This window comes from Neolamprologus brichardi, chromosome 5 (genome assembly GCF_056152115.1).
Source record: "Neolamprologus brichardi isolate AB-2024 chromosome 5, ASM5615211v1, whole genome shotgun sequence".
In the NCBI taxonomy this organism is placed as follows: Eukaryota; Metazoa; Chordata; class Actinopteri; order Cichliformes; family Cichlidae; genus Neolamprologus; species Neolamprologus brichardi.
The window spans coordinates 18216112-18238243 of record NC_142108.1 but is presented as its reverse complement, the minus strand read 5'-3'; the positions used below and the strand labels follow the sequence as shown (position 1 = coordinate 18238243).

At 40.4% G+C, this 22132-nt stretch overlaps 2 protein-coding genes across 2 annotated transcripts in view; one reads left to right on the top strand and one right to left on the bottom strand.

Annotated features, from left to right (window-relative positions):
* The window catches only part of megf6b (multiple EGF-like-domains 6b), a 58388-nt gene extending 43190 nt beyond the window's left edge, over window positions 1-15198 (bottom strand). Inside the window, exons 1-4 of the mRNA XM_035916444.2 lie at window positions 15004-15198; window positions 13052-13186; window positions 12035-12144; window positions 5007-5111 (exon numbers count right to left, since the gene is read on the bottom strand). Of these exons, the coding sequence (XP_035772337.2) occupies window positions 5007-5111; window positions 12035-12144; window positions 13052-13186; window positions 15004-15095 (442 nt within the window). The 5' untranslated portion in view covers window positions 15096-15198. The remainder of the gene's footprint in view (window positions 1-5006; window positions 5112-12034; window positions 12145-13051; window positions 13187-15003) is intronic.
* A 1630-nt stretch (window positions 15199-16828) lies between these two features.
* Window positions 16829-20457, top strand: akr7a3 (aldo-keto reductase family 7, member A3 (aflatoxin aldehyde reductase)). Its single transcript, XM_006783241.3, has 7 exons — window positions 16829-17302; window positions 17834-18021; window positions 18157-18261; window positions 18538-18634; window positions 19003-19102; window positions 19209-19338; window positions 20059-20457. The coding sequence occupies exons 1-7, from the start codon at window positions 17011-17013 to the stop codon at window positions 20218-20220; spliced, it is 1074 nt and encodes a 357-aa protein (XP_006783304.2). The 5' UTR covers window positions 16829-17010; the 3' UTR covers window positions 20221-20457.
* Window positions 20458-22132: the final 1675 nt, after the last annotated feature.

Genomic DNA, 22132 nt, shown 5'->3' with positions numbered 1-22132 from the left:
ATAATAAAGTAAAAAAAAGCTTCATGTTTTGCTATTTAATTTGACTGTGTAAAGTATTAAAATTGTACTCGATTACAGTACAGTTGTTACTTTTCACCCCAGTTTATTATACAATCATGACCCATGTGATATGACATCACAAAATATCTCAGCGAAAGATTCAGAAAACTTATGAAAAGCATGCTCAGTGGAAAAATAATCAATTATATCAGATAAGCTGATTAGAGTGAGCTTCTCATTGTGTCCCCATTTGTATTTCAGCACCAGCCACTAGACTGTGGAGGACGCGTCATGCACCGAAAGTCCCCACAGAAATAACTCACCTCATTATTTAAAGCTTTAATCAACTGTGTATAAGCCACACTAAAACCTAGGCGAGCTCTTTGACTGAAACAGACTCTGTTGGCAGTATTAGGGTGTATGTATTACTATTTACAAAATCTCCTTGTTCTAACTGATCCCTTTGCTGTTCTATTAAAAGGAGAAAATAATTGTTATTCAACTTTACCCCGCTCTGAATGGATTACTTGAAGAAACTTGGAATGATTGACTGAAAGCATTTGGATTGACTGAAAGCTTAACATGGCAGTGGCTGAGAAAAGCATGCTTTAGAGCCTTAGAGAATAATGTTAACGATGATAGCCATCAGTACAGTACAGTTCTTCTTGAGTGATGTCTAGAACAAGCTGGTGCTTCTGGCATCGCAGTGACCACAAACTGAGCCAAGATATGAGCTTATGGCTCAGAACAAATGAAACTCATACTGTAACACAGAAAGAGCTATTTCAGCTCTTCTTTGGACTCAGCAAAGACGTTTACCGCACACAGCATTATGCACATTGTTGGAATTGAGCAAACACCATCAAATCTGGAAAACCTTTTACTTTGCTTTCAACGGTTTTACTTTAATATCACAGACTCCTCATATTTGTGTCAAATAACTCTAAAACAAGTTATCACGTGATCCATTGGTTCAGTGATAACTGCATCACCTTTCACCAGATGGATCTGATACAAAAAGCATTTTTACAAGACATTTAAAGCTTCTCAACATAGTAAAGTTTCATGTTACAAAGAGTGTTTGTCAGCCTCTCTGTCTATCTGTCTGTTTCTAGCTGAGTCAGATGTCAGCTGGTATGAAGACATCTGCCTTGCCAGGGGTCTGAAAGCCTTGGACGCCGCTGATCCCAGAGGATACCACTTGCCTACTGATGACAGGTGGGATATAAAGTACATCAGGGACCAAGTGACTAAATCCCTTTGGATATAGACAAGATGAGTAGAAGAGCTGGGTTTCTTTTTTGTTTTTTAAACGGACCTTAGCTCATACAAAAAAGAAGGTACGCTATAAGTTTCTGCTTCACTGCTGAAAAGCTCCAACATTTTCATACATGTTATTGACATGAAATGAAAGTGATACCATGCTTTCATAAGGTGTTATAGGTGAACACATTACAAATCTTTTGGATCACTTTACCCTGTTGGACGGTTGGCTGCTGGGGAACATAATGATGTCCTAATATCAGATATAGATAGCAACCTTCGGAGGCCTAAAATGTACGCGTGTGCCAATTTGGTTGCTGTCTTGTGGACAAAGACAGAGATTTATATTATAGGTAGTTTTTATTTGCATTATAGACCTCATTCTGCTTTAATTGGGAACTGTGTTGTATCGAAGAGTAAATAAACAGTTTAAGTAAACAGAAGATTTACTCATAAATTAGCTGAATGATGTGGCTGTAAGCAGTGTAAATACAGCCTTATAAATCAGCTGCTTCATCAGAACTGCTGTCAAATTTTGATTGGTTCTCAGAAATATTTAACGCAAACAAACAAACCACAAAATTACAGGACATCGATTTCCAAGTGAATATCACTGGTCTCCATCAGTCATGTCAAATTATGCAACTATTAAATATAACACTGTATCCACTGTGTTTTGTAAGTGGAGGCTGACCCTTTCAAAAATGTGATTTACTATCTATCAAAGGACTAGAAAGGCCTCTGGGCACCAGTTCCTGCTTAACCGCATAGTTGAGGCACAAACACAAAAAAATAGTAATTATTGTCTAACACACAACCAGGGCACAATGCTGTCCTAAAAACAAAATAGATGACGGCTACAGACAACTATTGAGAGCGGAGGACTAATTGGCCCCTTTAAATACATAAACACAATCCAATTGCTATACACAAACATGGACAAACCACATCAGAAGCTCTCCAAGGGGGAATCACCACGTGCAGCTGCAGAGGAATGCTGTTGAGAGCTGTCCGAAATGATGAGTGAATCTTTGAGTGAAGTGTGGCTACACACATTTATCCTTGGCCACATCCTCCACTGTGGCTTCAGGTTGTTGTTTTTCTCTTTTCTTTTTTTATTTTTACATCTTAACAGAGAGCAAACAGGGGCTGACAGCTGTGAGAAGCGTGTGGACCGCAGCAATAAGTGCGTTATAGTGGCAACTTGTATGAGGAGCACGCTCAAATCTTTACAAGGGTTATTCATTCAGAGCTCAAGAACGTGACAACATTACGACAAAAGGCTATGTGTTTGACTACCGCAGGAATGCTCGGAAGGACTGATCAATATATCAGAGCTGTCACTCAGTGAACAGAGTCATTCATTAAAGCAATCCTATTAATGAGCCACCAGTCTCCAATGATCCAGCTTGTACTCTTAAGTTATTGCCTTTGCCCTTGGGACTTTTTGACCTGACCCATATTTGGTACATGCAGTACCACCAACAGCGCCTGTGTCCACCTCCCACCAACTTAAGCATTGCCCCTGGACAGGAGGAATCAACTGACAGCCCCACACCCTTCATCCAGCAGCCCATTTAGGGCCAATCACAGAGAAATATAGCTGCCTGAGTGCTTACAGGCTAATAATCTCTAAATAGCTACCCACCAGCAAATGCCCCCTAGGTATCCACTGATGACAGTTATCATTCACAATGAAAAACAACAGTGGCGTATCAGAGTGTGTGGAAATGGAAAGAAACAGGCTGGATGGAAAACAGGATGAGCCTTAAAAGTGACTTTTAGGTTATGTGGAGAGTTTATTGGTCCAAACAAAACATCCAACATTATTACTATGACTGTGTGTCTGTGTGTGCCTGTGTGTAAAAGCCACAACAATCATTTCTATTTAGCATTTTACGTCGTACATGAATGAGTGTGTTTGGAGAAAAATGACAGGGATAAAATATGTCTGTCTTCAAAAAAAGAAACTCAAGGTAATCTCTGAAGGTTTCTTCCCCTCTTTATGCACCTTGTTAGAAGGTGAAGGACTGCCAGAGCCCCCATATTGGAAACATAAGAGAATACTCGAGTGTCAGATTAATGTTTTTTTAAATCCCATATTTATGTTTTATTTCATAACTTAAAATGAGTAGATAAATCAGTATTAAAATGTAGCAACAGGAGGGGTGAGACTGTGAGCGTTGTATATTTTCAAAAGCCAACTAGTGCAGTGAACAGAGGTGTTTTTACTTGATTGCATTTTTTGTTCTGATCACTTACTGATCCACTAAGCACTTATTTAGACATCAGCTGTGTTTTTCATGATTAAGTCTTGCTGATTGCCACCATCATTCATCACAACTTCATACTATTTGTTATGGTGAGGAGCAAACCCTGTGCATTGCACCATGCTGTGCGCACCGACCCTCATTTCAACACTCCATATCTGTGATTTATCATAGTGTGTTACTAAAAAACACGCTACTGCTCTGTTCAGAATGACTGATGAGCTTCTACTACGGAGACAAAAGAAGGCGAGCATCCTATCATTCATAAACATAACATAAAAGAAGCTAAATACATGTCATTCAGATACATTATTACATCCACAGAGAATGCAGAGCTATAAAACAGAGTCCGCTGGTTTCTAGTTGTTTATGCTGAGACGATCATGCCTCTGAATATGTTTATATGCTTCATTTTAGGCAAACCTATACTTTTTTTTGCATGAACACTAATGAACATCATCCTAAGCAGATGGTTTCAATGTTCTTAAAGCCCTCCTCTTTAAGGCACCAAGTGGTCCTAAGCTTTGCTGGACAGGATCTCAATGGGCATGTGTATTTATGGATCCCTTTGTCTTAATGGTTAATCTCTCATTCAAGTATGAAGTAATCAGAAGTGAGCCAGGTCAGCTTAGCTGCCACCGAAACCTTTGATTCCTCAATGGCTAATCATGAGCCACAGCCAAGAAGGCTGTGAAACTACACGTTCCACCAGTGAAGTCTTGAGAAAATCACATGTTGATTAAGAAGTTGGTAAGTTTGAGATGAAGGTGAAGGATTCTGGATCCTGTCCAGAGTGTGTAAAAGCAGATTAGACCTAACAAAAGCGTGATGTTTACTCGGCCTCTGTAGCTAGAACTTGTGCAACAAAGTCTGTAACATTTGGGAGGGTCTGAATCGAGGGCGACGCGGACAATTCTAACAAAAACTTGACACCGAAAAGGAATTTCCTGCCGTGTGGTGTTATCCGAAAAACAACAGAATCTTCCACTGTGTTACTTCAACAGCTCAAATTTAACAATGGAGATGCTGATAAAATACTTAGGTTTCTGGTAAGTAAGCCAAGTGCTGATGTGAGGAGATTCCCTATTCACTTTACAGAAAGGCTATCACTTCAACAGAGTTCAGGGGGAGGCCTGGCAGTCTGACTGAAGTGGATCAGAAATGTAGGCTCCAGAAAACAGTCAATGGTTGTTTTTTTAAAATTAAATAGTGACCTACTGATCAATTTCAATCCGTCTGTAAGGTGTTTTCTTGATTCCTGCCATTACTGTAGTTACTTTTCAACCCCCAACCTCCGTCCAATGAGAGCTGAGAATGGGTTCTTTAACTCTACATGTTGTTTTATTACTAAACTCTGAAAAAATGTAACAAATGTAAGAAACGAAAAAGAATGGGCAATAAAACAAGCATAAAAGAAAGAGAAGAAAAGAGAAGAATCTGAAAATGAAACACTACAAGGATGTCTCTACTCACCGTACTGGCAGCTGGGGCCGCTGAACCCTGCGGGACAATCACAGAGCTGGATGGATGCTTCCCGACACTGGCCCCCGTTGAAGCAAACACCGTAGCTACACACCGCTGCATGTGGAAAGACAAGAGGAAAGAACAAATAGATGAGAGAAGCAAAGACACCTGGCTGTTGTCAGGACACGTCAGCATCTGCGATTTCTTAAACTGACCTCTTTCTATCAAAAACTTATCACCAGCCTATTAACTTCTGACTAAAGAGGAACCTGAATTCTCCTCCATTCACACTAACAAATGTAAATGGAATCTGGCTTTGAGAAGACAAACAAGGTTTTTTCACCAAGAAATTTCTAAACAGTAGTTTCCGTGACTTTTAAATATGATTGATCACAACAGCTTGTATGACTTCCACGGGAAACTGCCCTCTTCCTCACGCAGTCAGAGAACATCACCTGGAAATGTCATCGATCGCAGAGCTGAACTTTTGTTTATTGTCGTAAACTGTGACTGTACAGATGTGTCGTGGTGAGTTACGATTGAAATTCACAGAGGCACAGGTCAGGCTCATCCATCTCTTTGACAAGTGACCCCGAGTCCTTAAATCCCCGTGAGTCAAACTGTTAAGATGAGAAATTTAAGGAATCCCAGAACTTATAAACAGTGGGAGCCACTTTGAGTAGCATGTGAATTCACCTCAAAGGTAAACGATCACATTCCACAAACTCACATTAATCATGACAGCCCTCCAGCTCGAACTGTGCTTGTACTCATGTAGTACATGGGTGCTGCAGTGTACCTGTCTACATGTATGCTCATGTGTGTGGAGAGTAAAATCTATGTGAAGCCACACACAGCCGTTTAAGCCAGACCTGCACTGTCCTGAGCAGAATACAATACTTAGTGATGACAGGTTCAAAGGACTTATGCCTATCATTGCTGTTCCTGCAGCATGTGGACACTGGGAGTCAACAAAACACAGTCGAGCCAGCTAATCATCCAAGGAATCCAAATGGCAATCCTTCATAAGATGATTGCAAAGAGGTCAGCCAGTTTAACTTAGCATCTTGTGCCACATGTGCATTTTTGTCTGTTTAATCCAACCAGAAACAGCATATCCAATCATCATCAGGCTGGTGGTTCCGATGCCCTTTATTAGCCATATACGGTCATAGTGAGGGTCTCAGCATGCCCGGTACAGCTTAAACAGAAACAGCAGTATGATTTCTAAAAAAATAAAACTGACAACTCACATTTTAGTTGTGTTATGCACTGTACTTTCATACTGTGTTTTACATTTCAACTAAAAAATGTAACACCTAAAAAATGTAACAGTCAGAACACCAAAAGATTCGCTCTTGTGTTTTCTGTTTAACAGACAGCCAGGCAGAAATATCAAAATGAAGACGTGAAGTTGTACTAGAAAACAGGATTTAGGTGATGGTGAGGTAACTTTGGATTTAATCTCGGTCCTTTAGTGTCATGGCATTGGTTCACTTCTCACTGTTTGAGCAACAAGCAGTAAGAACTGCTACATACTTGACCTGTTCTTGAGTAAGTTAGTGAGATAACAGACATGTATCAGTATCTCTTACTCACGAATCAAATGGCATCACCAGTTGTAGAAGATCTCAAGGAGTTTGGCAGCCAGAAGGTGAGATGTCTCTTAGGAATGCAAGACTGTTCCCGGCCTGTCTGAATACTTTGGCTTTCTCTGAGATCTACATTCTCAGTGAAGTGCTTATCTTTGATTAAAGCAGAGACTGACCTAATAGCATTTGCAAGAAAGCCAACTTACCGGTTTCAATTACCCTTTTATTTTTGTTCTTTACTTACTTGATTCTCTGAAACTGTGTTGAGCATTTTCCAGTATTTCCAAATATTATTGGACTAAATTACTCACTCATTTTTAAAGAAAATAATCATTAAATGATTAATCAATCATTTAGAACGCCAGTAGTTGCACCCTTAATCAATAACATTCATAACATTTACTAACTTTCAACAGATGTACGATAAAAAGACAGAAGATCAGCTTAGGCAAGGGAGAGATGCCTCGGGGTGTGAAAATATAAGATGGCTTAAGTGTATCTGCAATCAGGCTTTGGGGAGTAACATAACTTTTCCAGACAAAGGCGATGGATGTCAAGAAGCAGTTTCTCCAATAAACACAGATGAGCCGGAACAATTTCATGTATGTCTCTCAGCAGATTCAGTTGGCTCTTTGGAGACCGCCACTCAGCCTAAACATCCGCTTGTCATCTGGCTCCGTTCGCAGACACCTGCTTAAAAGTTGGATCATCCAGATCACTTGCACCACACATCCCATACATATACACCAGAAACACATCAATGGCTTTTTCTTGCTTATATCACAAAATGCACCAGCACTCTAAATGCATCTATGTTGTGGTCATCATCTTATAATTCAACAGTATCTCCTAATGCTGATAACTTCCAGGTCCTGAAGATTGTGTGACTAATGAAGCTGAAGCTGAACATACCTTCATCTGTACCTCTGTTATTATATAATATGCAGGAACTCTGATGTGGTGAAATTAACAGGTGACGGACAAGCAGTAACATTTTTTGGACACTGCACCAGCTGTGAGAGATCAAATTATTTTGATATCCCACATTCCTCGTTACAGTTGGGGGGGAAAAAGTGTTAAAAGTACAAAATCACCAAGCACAAATGAAAAGGTCAGGTCGCTCAGAGAGACTTCAGACTAAGCAACGACAAGGAGACTGTACATTCCCTCTTCCTCTTCAGAGGTTGCTGGCAGCTAACCAGGGCATTTTTGGGCAGCCCCCTTCCTAAAACCCTTACGGTGCTTAATCTTCCCTGAAATAATTCCTTAATGTGGCATGCAGCGTGGCATAAAGCCCAATCTCATCTTTTTTCTTGTGAAAGCCTCCACTCTTTTACACAGACACCTTACAAAAAAGGAGAGATAGAAAGAGCGGGGGGTCAGCGACTCGCACGGAGGAGCTGAAAACCAACAAGCAGGTGTTGCCCTTACAGCTCCTGAGTGAATCAAGACCGAGGCTCCCCTATGTTTGACTCTGTCGATCTGTTTGACCCCAAGAGCGCAAGCCAGTTGGAAACTGGAGTCAGGGTGATTCATGGACACAAAGGCCTGTGCATAAGCCTGAGTTTGGGGCCATAAATGGTACACATATTCTGAGGCTGCAAATCCCATTTTGCTATTTAGTGAGATGTGTCATTTCAAGGAGCTCTTGTGAAAAACAGGGCTATGCCAGATATTCTCTAACAGGTTTCTTTGAAAAACTTTAAATATCATTTATTATTATTATTATTACTACATTGTAAGTACTGTGTTTAAATTTAGTCAAGGAAGAGAAGTCAGCAGGCAATCTGTGCAGCATCGTACAATTCTGCTCTCTCTTGCTTTTTTTGGAAGCACCATCCCACCTTTTCATGTAAGACACAATAATGAGTAAGAATAGAATCACCCATGATGAATCATAACGCCCATTTGAGCTGGATACCAGGTCAGTTTGACAATAAACAATAAAAATGCAGTAATCAGCTGTGTGACAATAAAACACATAAACAGACATAATGTTTAGTGTTCGTATTTACTGGTACATAGAGGAGAGTGTCATTCAGGGTAAAACGATCCCCATAATGGGAAGTATTTGGCCAACTCAAACTTACTTTCACTTTGCACTGTGCAGCACATGTGAGTTGTGTGATAATAACATGTGTGTCACTAAGACTAAACAGGAAATATTGCATATACATACAGAGCACCGTAGATCTGCATTCTTCCCCATACTAATTTGAATAGTTAGCTATACTATGAGCTTATTGCTGATGATTTCTACTGAAAAACAATGTTATGGAACATAACAATTTTTTTTACAGCCTGACTATTAAATACTGTACCAATTCTAACCTCATAGCAAGATGCAACTTAACCAACAAAATGATTTTAAGTAATGATGTCTTTGGTGAAGTCAGTCTTCCAACACCGGCCACATGTTACTGATTAGATCAAAAGGAATGTTGGGGTAACCAAAGGCAGCGTTTCAATGAACCAAAGAATCTGAACTACACTGTGGTTTTGTTGTGTATTACACCAAGTAATGTCTCCCTTAATTTTGGTCTATTTCTCTGCATGTGTGCGGGTCTGTGACTGTTCGTGTTCTGCAAAAAGTAGTTCCACCGACCAACAAAAAAGACCACCCATGGGTAGACAGAAGACCATTTTGACTTTTTCTGGCCACTGAGTTTTTTTCACTTGTAGATACTTTGGCCAGTGTGGCCACAAAAGAGGCCAGTTCCTATTCAGCAGTTAACGAGGACGACAAACTGGAGAAGCCATTGTCCCTGCTCCTCAGCCCCTTTCACAAAGCCTGCTTGTTGCCGTCAATCAACATAGCTGCTCGTTTCCACTGCTGGATAACCCTGTCCATCCTCAACCCTCGTGTAGCTACTTGTTAAAGTGGAGCAGTTTAATTTACTGACTGAGTGGCTCTCCAAACATGTAAGTAGAGGAAGTCACCATCACTGAGTTAAGAAGGCTTCAGTTCACAGTAGAACCAAATACTCATTTGGAAAACTGGAGCCTTTTCAGAACATACAGACATCAGCCAGGCACAATAATCTGTACCTTTATTATTAAACAGTGCAGATCAAACAGCACGTTCTGCCTCCACAAGCCACCTGTCTGACTTTTGGTAGAGAACAGCCATGAAATGCATTAAAAAAAAAAATAAACAGGGGGCTCTAAGATCTCAGACAGGGCATAAAGTGAAAAGAGTGGCTTTAAAACAGGTTTGGTTTTTCAGTTTGACTCTCTCCTGTGAGCATTCTTTGTGCCATAATAGTTGAAAACACCAGAACTTGCAGAGACTTGGAAAGAAAAAATGCCAAATCTCAGGTATTTGCAAACTGCACAAGAACTATGAATCAATGCTATTATGTGAATGGAAAATACATAAACCCATCATAATTAGATGATAATAGCCTGAAACTAAAAGATATGGAAAACAAGAGGGAGGGAGTCAAACTGGAAGAACAAAACGTAAAAGCAATCAAACGTTTTCTGTGGTGTGGTATACTCGTTCTCCAAATATGTAATTATGCTAAGTGAAGAATGCTGGAGCGCAGAACAGCTGAGACCATGGGCTGCAAAACTGCACAAGGGATGGATAGAAATGGGACAGAATAAACACAGGTGAATTTTAATGAAAAGCCAAGAGGGGGATTCGACTTACTAACGTGTCAACTTAGAACGCAGAACCAGACCCTTAACTGTCTGACAATAAAGTGAGGTCAGTAGCATAATTACCTTACAACGACTGACTGGTTGATTTTTATTGGGGAACACACACAGAGAAAAGACAGACAACAAAGGACATTTTTTTAAGAACCCTCAAAAGCAGCAGGCAGTAAATCACTATCTGAACTCAAAGCATTCCCATCTTCCACTCATTTGGGGTTTTCAGAGGATTTGCTAAAGCTGTACATTTCGCAAAGCAGATTTTCCCTTTTGGATGTCGGAGGTGCTGTTGAAAACAGACACACAGATTGCATTGTGCTGACTGAGGTACAGTACAGATAGCACATAGCAAAGTGTGCAGGAGTGGGAGGATTGTGGCCTGAGCTTCCTTTTATCCCAGTTCAATGGCTCAGAGAATAGGGTGATTAGTTTGTCCCATCTCAAAGTGCTGCCTCGTCTTTGGTTACCGAGATAAAAGCCCTCCCTCATGTTGAAGAGACCGGCCATTGTCACGCGAAACAGAGAAACAACCCCCTCCCTGTCTAACTTAAGTGAGGGGAGACACTGTGCAGTCATGAGGAATGTCTCTTTAAGACATTTCGTTTAGAGTGTTTTAAAACAAACCAGGCTCGTTTAGGAGCGACTGTGCAATGCCTCCTAATATAATTTAATAATGCAACATTCTCCCTGGAAACAAAGAGGCTCTTTGAAAAGGACATAGAGACCATAATAAGGCACTGATGACAGGAACATCCAGGATATCTTCTCCAACTCCCAGTCCCATCCACTTCCCATCAGACGACTATCCCACAGAGTAATCTGCCTGGGCTGTGGGCATTAAGAACGTGGCTCAGTTCCAGGTGGGGAAGGATGACAGGAAAGTGGGAACTTTCTTGTCAGTCTACCTGACGGGGACAAACTGTTTACAGGAAGGCTTTACCAAGGGTCTCTGTGTGGTATGCAGGCTATGCGATCTGGATCACTGGCTGTAAAATCCCATCAAAGGAGACTGCTTGGTCTCAGTGGTGTGAAGCTAAGCTTAACCAGAAGGAGATGAGCTGTTGGCAGTCTCAATATGACCAGAGGAACTACTTTTCCATACATGGATTTGGTGGTGGGAACATTCATTCGTTTTCTTTGTTCTTCTTGTGCAAATCTGGTGGTCTCTCTAATCTTCGGGAGGCCTTAAATGTGACAGGTCGCAGGTGCTTTTGACCTGCACTGCCATGTCACACATCTAATTGAGAAAAGAGGTGATGTCTACAACAACAGCTCTGTGGATGTGAGCCAAGAATTAAATGTAGGGTCATAGCTAGACCAGGTGGAGCTTAACTAGGCTGTAGTAAATATCCAGCTGAGAAAGAGTGGACTGCCAGACAGGCTATCTATCATAAACTAAAGTAGCACTGTAGAGCCATGTCCTCATTGAGACTGTAAATGTCTTTTGCCGAGTGCAACCACTACTATGGAAGTCCCAGTATCCACATTTGAACCTAGCTGGAGTACTGCAGTGACACAAGTCCATGACACTGACCGATAACATCTGCTCAAAAGTGGGTGGGCAAAGAACCGCTAGACCTTTTTGACCTTTCCTTGAACCCTTTTCATTGAGAAGTCTGGGCCAGTGGTTAGGCGATGTTTAAAGCTCCCTTCTTCCTGCTTAGTCAGAAAATAGATATTGTCTCTTCTACCTGCCTGTCTGCAGACGCTGTTTCACACAAGAAGGTCAAAGTCAATGGAAAAAAAAACCAACTCATAAAGGATAGAAAAACTGATGGCACTTACGATAAAGACAGCCCGCCTCTCCGTTTAGTTGGGACCATCCAGGGCAACACTTGTACACAGTCTGGTAATCCTGTTTGTACACTTGTCTGTATGCAGTGTAGTAGGCTGTCCTGTTAACACGACAAACTTCATGTTAAAAAACGTTCAATCACATTCAGTCTGAATTGCAGCCACGAGCGATACTAAAACTAACATGTCATTACACAACAGCAGAGCGTTGCTTTGTGTGTGTACAAACGAACAGGAGTATCTCGCCAAATATTTATGAGGGTAATCTTTAATTTTTTTCGCGTGGCACACTGATCAAACAGCTCAGGGGCCTTTGAAGTAGCATGTCTTATAATGTTCAGCACAAATCCGCTTCAAGGCGCTGTTTTAAAGTGTGAGAACGGTAGACTGTACTTCAGAGAACAGTGCCTCTCCCTGTACTTTGGGACCCTTGTCATTGCTCCACAGTTATTATGCATTGTGAAAACGTTTTGTTTACAGCGGGTAATTGTGGGCTTAGCGGCCTTTAAAGCAGCCTTTGAATTTGTAACGCAGCAGCTAATGTGGGGAAAGCAAACGTGAGCAACACAGCAGAAGACTCCCAGAGAAGGGCGAAAATGTTAGGATTGGGTCTCTCTTTTAAAAGAATGTTTGCTGCCAAGATGTCCGTATGTTAAATAGCTGCTGATGTGGGGCTACACCTTGCACTTAACTCTATAACAGGTTGAAAAGCTGTGATTACAGAACAGGGATGAGAGAGATGAAGAGGGAAGTGGAAGCTGGATCTCATGTTTGGAAATGGAGTTTAAACGAAGAATCCTGGCCTCTCCAATAAATTCGTTCGGTTGCATGAGTCACAGAGACTACTTCAAAACAAGTAATTAATGCTTTGCTCTAGCCAGAGCTTAATCAGCAAAGCACTACATCCCCTGCAGGTGAGGTCAGGAGTGCTCGCAGAAGAGGAGAATCAGAGGCTTTGAGTACAGAAAGGGGGGAGCAGACAGATGAGAAATAACAAGTCTTACTTACCTTCTCTCATAGCCCATGCACCACGACTGCCCCACACAGCCTTGCTTCCAAACTTTAACCATGCGTGTGAAGGCCTGCACACATGGCTGCCTTTGGGCGACCAGCGTCACCTCCTTCTCCGCACACACATTGGGCCTGGGGGAAAAAAAGATTGGTAAAAAAATACTTAACATGACAAAATGTTGAGCAGTGTTTTCACAGATGTACAGATGACAGCAGAGCAATTTATGAGCACTTAAAGAGATGTTGTGGCAAAGACAGGCGGGAAAAAGAAAAAAACTTGCTTGAGGCGTTTTCTAGTTGTCAACAATGCAATTCCTGTGAGGGCATTACCTGTGCTAAGGTGTGTGATGACCAGTTATTGGTATTTCTAAAGACTTAAGGGGAATTCCTTGTGCATCACCTTTCAGGACGATAAGTTACAAAGTAAACCTGCTCTGACTTAAACTCGATATTCAGTGGAACTGTTAAAGTGTTTACGCAGCAGCATCGCTCCAAGACAGAAAGAAAGAAAGAACACAAAACAGATCTCTACACAGGTAAAATAAGGTGAGCCTTGAAACACTTAAGTTTAAGTTAACTGCACCATTCACTGCACCTCACAGGGGAGCCTTCTTAAAATAAAGTCCAAAACGATCTTTGATACGTTTACTTTTTCCATAACTCTCCAAGGATAGAAAGAAAGCCTCAGCACATGGAGAGCAGCGGGAATCCTAAGACAACATCCAGCTGCTCGTCTCATAAATAACAGTGATCACTATCACCTTCGGCTGTACACATAATTTAATGTGAAAGACCTTATTGTTAGTGGCAGGGAGCAGCACAGAAACCACTGTCACACAATTCCAGCTCCGCATGTATTATTTTAGGGTTTAAAATAGCAGTTATACTTCACTAGCTCATCACTGTAAAAGAAACAGTCATGGACAGAGTTAGGAATGCTTTGCATGTCACACAGAGCCACATGGAGTCAGTGCATTCATATAAAATACACTGGCAGCATTCCTGCAAACTACTAAAGACCGTGATGAAAGTGCATGGCAGCAAAATTAATTGGATTGATAAAGCACCGATACATGATGAGCCAAATAATCAGTAGTGGCTGACACTGTTAACGGATTGGTCTGTGTGCAAATTAGCTTATATTTACAGAACAGTAGGTGATATTTATCTATTGCTTTACACTCAGTGTGCACTAAATAAATGTCAGTGATAAATAGCTAAAAGAAATAGCCTGATATTTCTTTATGATCACTAGTGGGAGTAATGAATAACATAACATACAAATAACAAATAAAAACAAAAGGAAAAATATTGTGTTGCACTTTATAATAATGTTACACTATTAACCATTATTTAAGTATTAATAAGGTGTTAGCAAATTTTTAATTTATCATTCATATAGCATTGCTCCCCTTAGTATGCTATTTATAAACATAGACATATTTTTATAACAATGATTATGACTATGAGTATCACTAGCAGTGATTTAGTACCAGCGATAGCTGTACATGGTGTTATAGTAACAGATGGATAAACATATCTGTATTTATAAATAGTATACTAAAGAGGAGTAATGATATATAAATGATGAATTAAGCATTGGCTAATACCATACTAACCTTACTAATGCTTAATAGTTTAACATTATTAGAAAATGCTACCAAATATTGTTATTGTGCCAGAATTTCACAATCTCATCACTTTAAATAATAATAATGATAATAATAATAAGAAGAAAAACTTCTTAAGCCTCTGCTTTCTACCTATGGTTGAGTCTCGGACACAGATTTATGGATGTGCAGGTGAACCGGCAGTTATGTCGAAGTTCAAAGGAAATGTGAGTCTGTAAAAAAGTACCTGCAGCTGGATACAGTGGGCGCCACCCTAAATGGATACCTGTGATTAAATAAATATATAAGGATACAGGAAAGTGACAAAACTTTACTTACATAAAAGGCTGGAGGTTGTTTGCAAAGCCGTAACGGAATGCGTGCGCCTCTATAATAAATACGATGACAAGGGGGAAAATAACACTGTCCATTTTCCTCTGTTTAGGTCACTCTACAGTTTCAAAACTGTAAAGTCATTCATGCGTGTATCCCATCACTACCCAGGACTAAAAAAAAGAGAAAAAAAAAATCTAAAAAAAAAAAAAAAAAAAAAATCCCAACGTGTCAACTTGAAGAAACCTAACATGCGCTTAAAAGATCTTCCTCGTGAAAATGCCCAACACAGTCCAAAAATGACACAGCCATCCCACGCGTGTGGCGTCTCCGTCGCAGCCGCTAACTGACTCAGAAAATTCCTGCGCACCTACAACAGGTCGCTGCAGATGTTGGACTGACGCGCAAAAAAAAAAAAACGAAAAAAAAAAAACCTCGTGGAGCCAGAGCGCATTCTGCCTCCCTCTATTGACTTGGTAATGATGGCAGGGATTTGGGCTGGGTATGGGGGGGTCACAGGGAGCCATCTATTATTCAAAGCGTCAGCAGCCCCTGCAAGACACCCTGCAGCCACCGGCACAGTGCGATCATAGTAAGAGCTTTTCTCTCTCGTGACTGACAACTTTCAAACTTTCTTTGGACAGTGTCACCATGTCTCCACGGGACTTGTGATGTGTGCTTTAATGTATTATGACGATAGGTGGTTAAATGCCTTAAAGACAAAATGATGACATTATCCACGTGCACAGAAAATGGTTTTATTATCTGTACAATATTTGCAGATTGAGCGAGCAGGAGCGCATTTGCACGACATAAGATGCGCGTTCATTACAGCCACGGACGTGCCTGAAAACGAAGTCACATAGCCTACCATCACGAGTAGAGGATGTTGAAGGTTGTTGAGGTAAGGGAAGCAGCTAGCGGTCACACTGCAGGGCAAACAGCTGATGGGGCGGTCAAAGGGTCAGCAGCCAGGCCTGCTGCTTTCTAAACAAAGCTTTCATAGCATGTATGTGTTCATGACCCGAAAAAGTCCGGGGTCAGAGATGGTACGTGCAGCCTCTGGGGCTACAAGCTATATAAAACATGCTGTTTGAATTAGGCAGAGGTCATCTATGAAGTCTGTCAAAACTGGGACGGGTTCTCATTCTTCCTCTCCAACAAGCAAAACGAATCTAATATTAAATGACTCTGCTTATATTTATTTCAGGGACGTAACTTGTCCAGGATATATCTGTTGTTGACCGTGAAGAAAACACCAATATCTAAAATAAACAAATTGCGCAGATGCAAAGATTTGATTTAAATGTTGTTTTTCCATTAAAAGTCACAGAGAACAGAATAGACCCTGGTCCTGAGATCCTTATAGGCACGAAAGCCAGACAAATATTTGTCTGGTGATATGACTTGTTACTGAAATACTGAAGACGGCAGCAAATGCGATCTGGAGACACTGTGCACATCTTGTATATCCTAATGTGCGTTTATCTAATTACACCACAGCAAGTGGTGTTTCAGTAATTGTAGTTTCTTTTGAGACTGGGGAAAAACAGTCTGGGTAAATTTGAGTATGTCAGAGTCCTAGGCCAAGATTTGGGTTAAGCCAGTCCTGAAGTGGCACATTTGGAAAACAAATATATATAAAGATACACCGAAAAACCAAAAACTACACTCATTATATCTCATTTTATCTGACTGTTTATATCAGCTTATCTGAGTGACACAAAAGAATGGACGGTAATTTGCTGACACCTTGTGGTCTAAGTTAAAACTTACACAGTATGACAAGTCCTGTTAATATTAACCAAAAAAACAACAACAACAACCGGAAGTAGTTAGAAAAGGCGAACTTTGCACTGCCTGAACTACAGCCAAGAAAAGCGGCCGAATAAAAGCTGTACCAATTGATCATCTGAACAGCACTCTCCGCTTTAAACGGTTTAAGGAACTTTACGACGCTCCCTTAACATACGACCTTTGCCCTCTGTCGCCTGATCGCAGTGCTATAGTAGCATGCTCTGGGTAATAACACGACCTCTGTGCACACTCCGACAGAGTAAGGCTATCAAAGACGTGCTTGTACATTTGCCGAAGTGTGTGTCTCGCAGAAACATGTCGTCTCCGGCTAAAAAGCCAGTGTCCTTACTGGGAACTATGGGCTTCGGGGGGCGAGCAGACGCCGAGCAGAGCCTGGAAATGGTGAAGGTTTTCCTGGACAGAGGACACAACCAGCTGGACACAGCCTTCATGTACGTCGATGGGAAGTCAGAGACCATCATTGGAGGCATGAATCTCCCCAAAACAGGTATTTTATAAGCACACGGTAATGCTGCATGTTCCTAGCGTGCTAACAACAACCGGGTAACCAACCAACGTGCCTGTTGGTTTCCCCACCTTGAAATGTGGGTAACCAAGTTTGTTTATAAAGCATACAACAAACATCGACCAGGGTGCTGCACAACATCAAACATATGTTAATGAAGCCATTAAAACACGTTTTTAAAAAGGATTTTTTTTTTAAACCACTTCTGAATGTCTGAAAACTAAAATGAAGGTTTTGGAGCTGCTTAGTCAAGGTCCATAGCCTTGACTTGTATATCAAATTGAAATACGTTGGTGTGACCTCATTCTTGGTCTCGTTAAAGTTTTTTTGTTGTTGTTGTTTTGTTTTAAATGAAAGCCATACAGCTTTGATGTCACTGAAACATTCTAGTAATAATGAATCCAAAGTTTAACTGCTGCAATAAGAGCCTGGCTAGCTTTCAGTGTCAGTCTGTCTCACAGACACTGAAGGAGCTGTGCTGTGTTAACCTGACTACTTCTCACTCATTCACAGTAAGCATAGCTACCAAGGCCAATCCCTGGGATGGAAAGACGCTGAAGCCAGAGAGCGTGCGCTCCCAGCTGGAAACCTCCCTTCAGAGGTTGCGGACAGACTGTGTGGACCTTTTCTACCTCCATGCCCCTGACCACCAAAACCCCATCGAGGATACTCTCAGGGCCTGCAATGACCTCCACAAAGAGGTTAGCAGACCAGGGAATATATAAACATATAGCTAAATAACTTGCTTTAACATAACACACAGAAAAAAATAACTTTATTGTCCATCTGTAGTCCTGAGATGTTTTAATACTAAATGGAAAGTATCAACTCCCCAGGGAAAATTCAAGGAGCTCGGCCTTTCAAACTATGTATCCTGGGAAGTGGCTGAAATAGTATGCATCTGCAGGCTCAACAACTGGATAGTTCCCACTGTTTATCAGGTAATATATCCCGTTCTAAGGATATTTAACTTTTATCTAAATTCAGTAGCCTCATCCTATAATAATCAGACTACTATCAGACAGGAGGGCCATGCTAGCCATCTTGTGTTGAATGAGAGTAACCTTTCACACTTCTTCATCTCTGTGGTTTTTGTTCAGCAAATCACTGAAGATTTAATCTTTCATTAGGTGTTGTAGACTGAACATTTATGTTTCTGCTATACTGTTACTTGTTTTTCACCTGTTTCTAATTCAGATTCTTCCAATCTTTCACAGGGAATGTACAATGCCACAACAAGACAGGTGGAAACAGAGTTGCTGCCATGTCTGAGATACTATGGAATGCGATTCTATGCATACAATCCTCTGGCAGGTAGTCTTTCATGCTACACCTTGCAGTTCCATTTTAAAAAGTTTTATTCAAAAGAAAGCATTTGTGATTGTGAAAAAGATGTCACTTAATGTGGAGGGATAAAAGCTATCCTCGAGTTATCCCAAAATGAATATATTATATTAAAATATGTCCCATACATGCATTCATGTCCCCCTGGAGATGGATTTCATTCACTTTGGTAATCCCTTTTGCTAGCACACAATAACCTGATGTTGAATAGTTAGTAGTTGCTTTAGTTAGTAATTGTTGCCTTGTTAACATTACCTGTGAGCTAAAATGTGCCCTGGGTGAGTGACAGCATTAAGTACATACTGTACTGAGTTCTGACATTAGTCCTCCTCTGCCAGGTGGCCTTCTGACAGGGAAGTATCATTATGAAGATAAAGATGGCTCCCAGCCTGCAGGACGATTCTTTGGTAACAGCTGGGCTGGAGCATACAGAGACAGGTGAACATCAGCTGACTGCTGTTGAAATATTTACCAACAAATTGTTTTGTTGTTGAATGAGATTTTTGTTAACCATAACCGTGATTGTGCTCCTGCTCTGTGTAAGATACTGGAAGAAAAGTCATTTCCAGGCCATAGAGGTGGTTCTGCAGGCTTTGGAAACAGCGTACGGGTCAGAGAAACCCTCGCTGACTTCTGCTGCTATGCGCTGGATGTATCATCACTCTCAGCTTAAGGTACCCACATGGACAGCTGCAGGGACAAAAAATGTTATGCTCATGGTAATTTATGTATTCACTGAGTAAAAAGATTAGCCCTACCCTTAGAGTAATAAACAGAACATTTCAAATTGCTAGTATTGAAAACCTGAAAATTAAGAACTTTGAGTTACCACTGAAACACTGTTCCTTTGTGGTGTTTGTGAAGGTTCTCAGTCATCCAGGTCATTGTAGTCAAAGGAGCTTGACTACAATGACTGGTACACCACAGTGGTGTACCAGTAAGCCTGAAATGAAGCCTTTGATTTTTTTCAGTGCTATCCCAACAGTCAGTAGTTACAGAGCATTTGAGGTTTTTCACTGAAAGATTTTAAGGTCTATTTTTTATTTCCTTTAATTATGTTAAGTGCAGTGAAAATGCCCCCAAACTTTCACCATATGCAAAACCAGAGGTAGAACAAAGCACAACAATGTTTTTCATGTTGTCTACAGGTTTGTAATATATGAAAGGGATTCTTTTAGAAAAGAAGTACCCCAAAAGTGATTAAATTGACATGTATTGTCAAAAAGTGCCAAATTCTCTACTCACCCAGATTTTCTTCTTCTTCTTCTTCTTCTTCTTCTTCTTCTTCTTTTTAAATGTAACAAATCCTCCACAAACACAAATCTCAAGACATTTACAGAAGTCCAGCTGTGTAATTCCTTTTTTGAGTAATTTTCTCCAACTCTTGTCTCCAGGGTGATCTTGGAGATGGAGTCATTATTGGCATGTCGAGCATGGAGCAGCTTCAGCAAAACATGGCCGCTGCGGAAGAGGGTCCTCTGGATCAGAGAGTGGTCGACGCCTTCAAAGAAGCCTGGAATCTCGTAGCCCACGAGTGTCCAAACTACTTCAGATGAGAACCTTCTTGATCATCACTTTATATGTAATTTAATTTTGCAGAAAAACGTTTCCCCTAATTACACCTAATTAGGGTTTTCGAATTCTCCCCTGAAATGTACATTTTTCCTTCTTTGTATTTTTATCAAAGAACACATCATTGTTAATGTAAAATAAATAAATAGTGTTTCATGGAAAAATAACTTCTTCAAGAATTTGCATTAAATTTTGTCAAATAAAAATAACATTTTCCCATACATGTGTATTATTCATCAGTGTTGGTTTAGCATGAACAGTGATGTAGGTGTTTGAAAAGAAAGGGATAAAAAGACCAGAGAGACTACAGACTGCAGCGCTGGCTGTTACGATAAAATGGCCAAAATTTAATGTCTGGCAAAAGTTTTTAAATGGTCCTGAACTGCAGAAGTTTCATTCTACATTGTCATCCCCGTCTATATCACCATCTTCCACATCCTGCATAGGTTCTTGTATTTTTCTTCTAGTTATTATTCCCACTATTGAGCCAGGAAAACAAAACTATATTTGAAAGAAATGAATAGCCTATTTTAAAGCATTTTAGCTCTTTATCACCCAATATTTGAACATTTAGTCAGTGCAAAATCAATGTGAAGCAACAGGTGAATATCACCCACTGCAAATTTAACAGTATCAGTCACTACTAATTATTTGGCTCATCAGATATTGGTATTTCATTAGTTCAGATCATTTAGCTGCTGTGCACTCTCATCATGGTCTTTGATGGTCTTTAATTGTTTGTGCTGTCAGTGTAATTTTAATGAATATATTGGTGCCATGTGGCCCTGTGTGACATAAAATGCATTCCTAACAGTATCAGCAACTGTTTCTTTCACAGTGATCAGCCAGTGAAGCACAACAGCTATTTAAAATAATACATATGTGGAAAACTGGGATTATGTGACAGTGGTTTCTAATATCCATCCCTTGCACAGTATTGCAGCCCATTGTCTCGGCTGTTCTGTGCTATACAAATATACAACAGAACAGCAAACGTTTGGTTGCCTTTACATATTGTTCCAGTTAGACTCCATCCTTCTTCTTTCCGATATCTTTTAGTTTCAGGCTAATATCATCTAATTATGATGAGTTTATGTTTTCCATTCATAATACACAGGCATGTGGAGTGTAGAGGCAGAATGTGAGGTTTGATCTTCAACCCGAGTGACTTTTGTATGTTCTGAAAATGTTTTCCAAAGGAGTTTTTGCTTCCACTGCAAACTGAAGCCCTCTTACCTCAGTGATGGTGACTTCCTGTACTTACATGTTTGGAGAGCCACTCAGTCAATAAATCAAGAAAAAGTCTAAATGGTCTTACGTCTATCCATGGGAGGTCTTTGGCAGTTGCCTTGACCAACACAAATCTACTACTATTACTTATATGCACTTTGTGTGCATATCTGAACACGAACAGTCACAGACCCGCACACATGCAGAGAAATAGACCAAAATTAAGGGAGACATTACTTGGTGTAATACACAACAAAACCACAGTGTAGTTCAGATTCTTTGGTTCATTGAAACGCTGCCTTTGGTTACCCCAACATTCCTTTTGATCTAATCAGTAACATGTGGCCGGTGTTGGAAGACTGACTTCACCAAAGACATCATTACTTAAAATCATTTTGTTGGTTAAGTTGCATATAGTTAAGTCTTGCTATGAGGTTAGAATTGGTACAGTATTTAATAGTCAGGCTGTAAAAAAAATTGTTATGTTCCATAACATTGTTTTTCAGTAGAAATCATCAGCAATAAGCTCATAGTATAGCTAACTTTTCAAATTAGTATGGGGAAGAATGCAGATCTACGGTGCTCTGTATGTATATGCAATATTTCCTGTTTAGTCTTAGTGACACACATGTTATTATCACACAACTCACATGTGCTGCACAGTGC

What these genes read in the sequence shown, in the direction of transcription:
- akr7a3 (XM_006783241.3), top strand. Translation starts at nt 17,011, where the DNA reads ATGCTCTGGGTAATAACACGACCTCTGTGCACACTCCGACAGAGTAAG. An exon ending in GCTGGAGCATACAGAGACAG is followed by an intron (nt 19,103 to 19,208) that starts GTGAACATCAGC and finishes GCTCTGTGTAAG; the next exon opens with ATACTGGAAGAAAAGTCATT. An exon ending in ATCATCACTCTCAGCTTAAG is followed by an intron (nt 19,339 to 20,058) that starts GTACCCACATGG and finishes TCTTGTCTCCAG; the next exon opens with GGTGATCTTGGAGATGGAGT.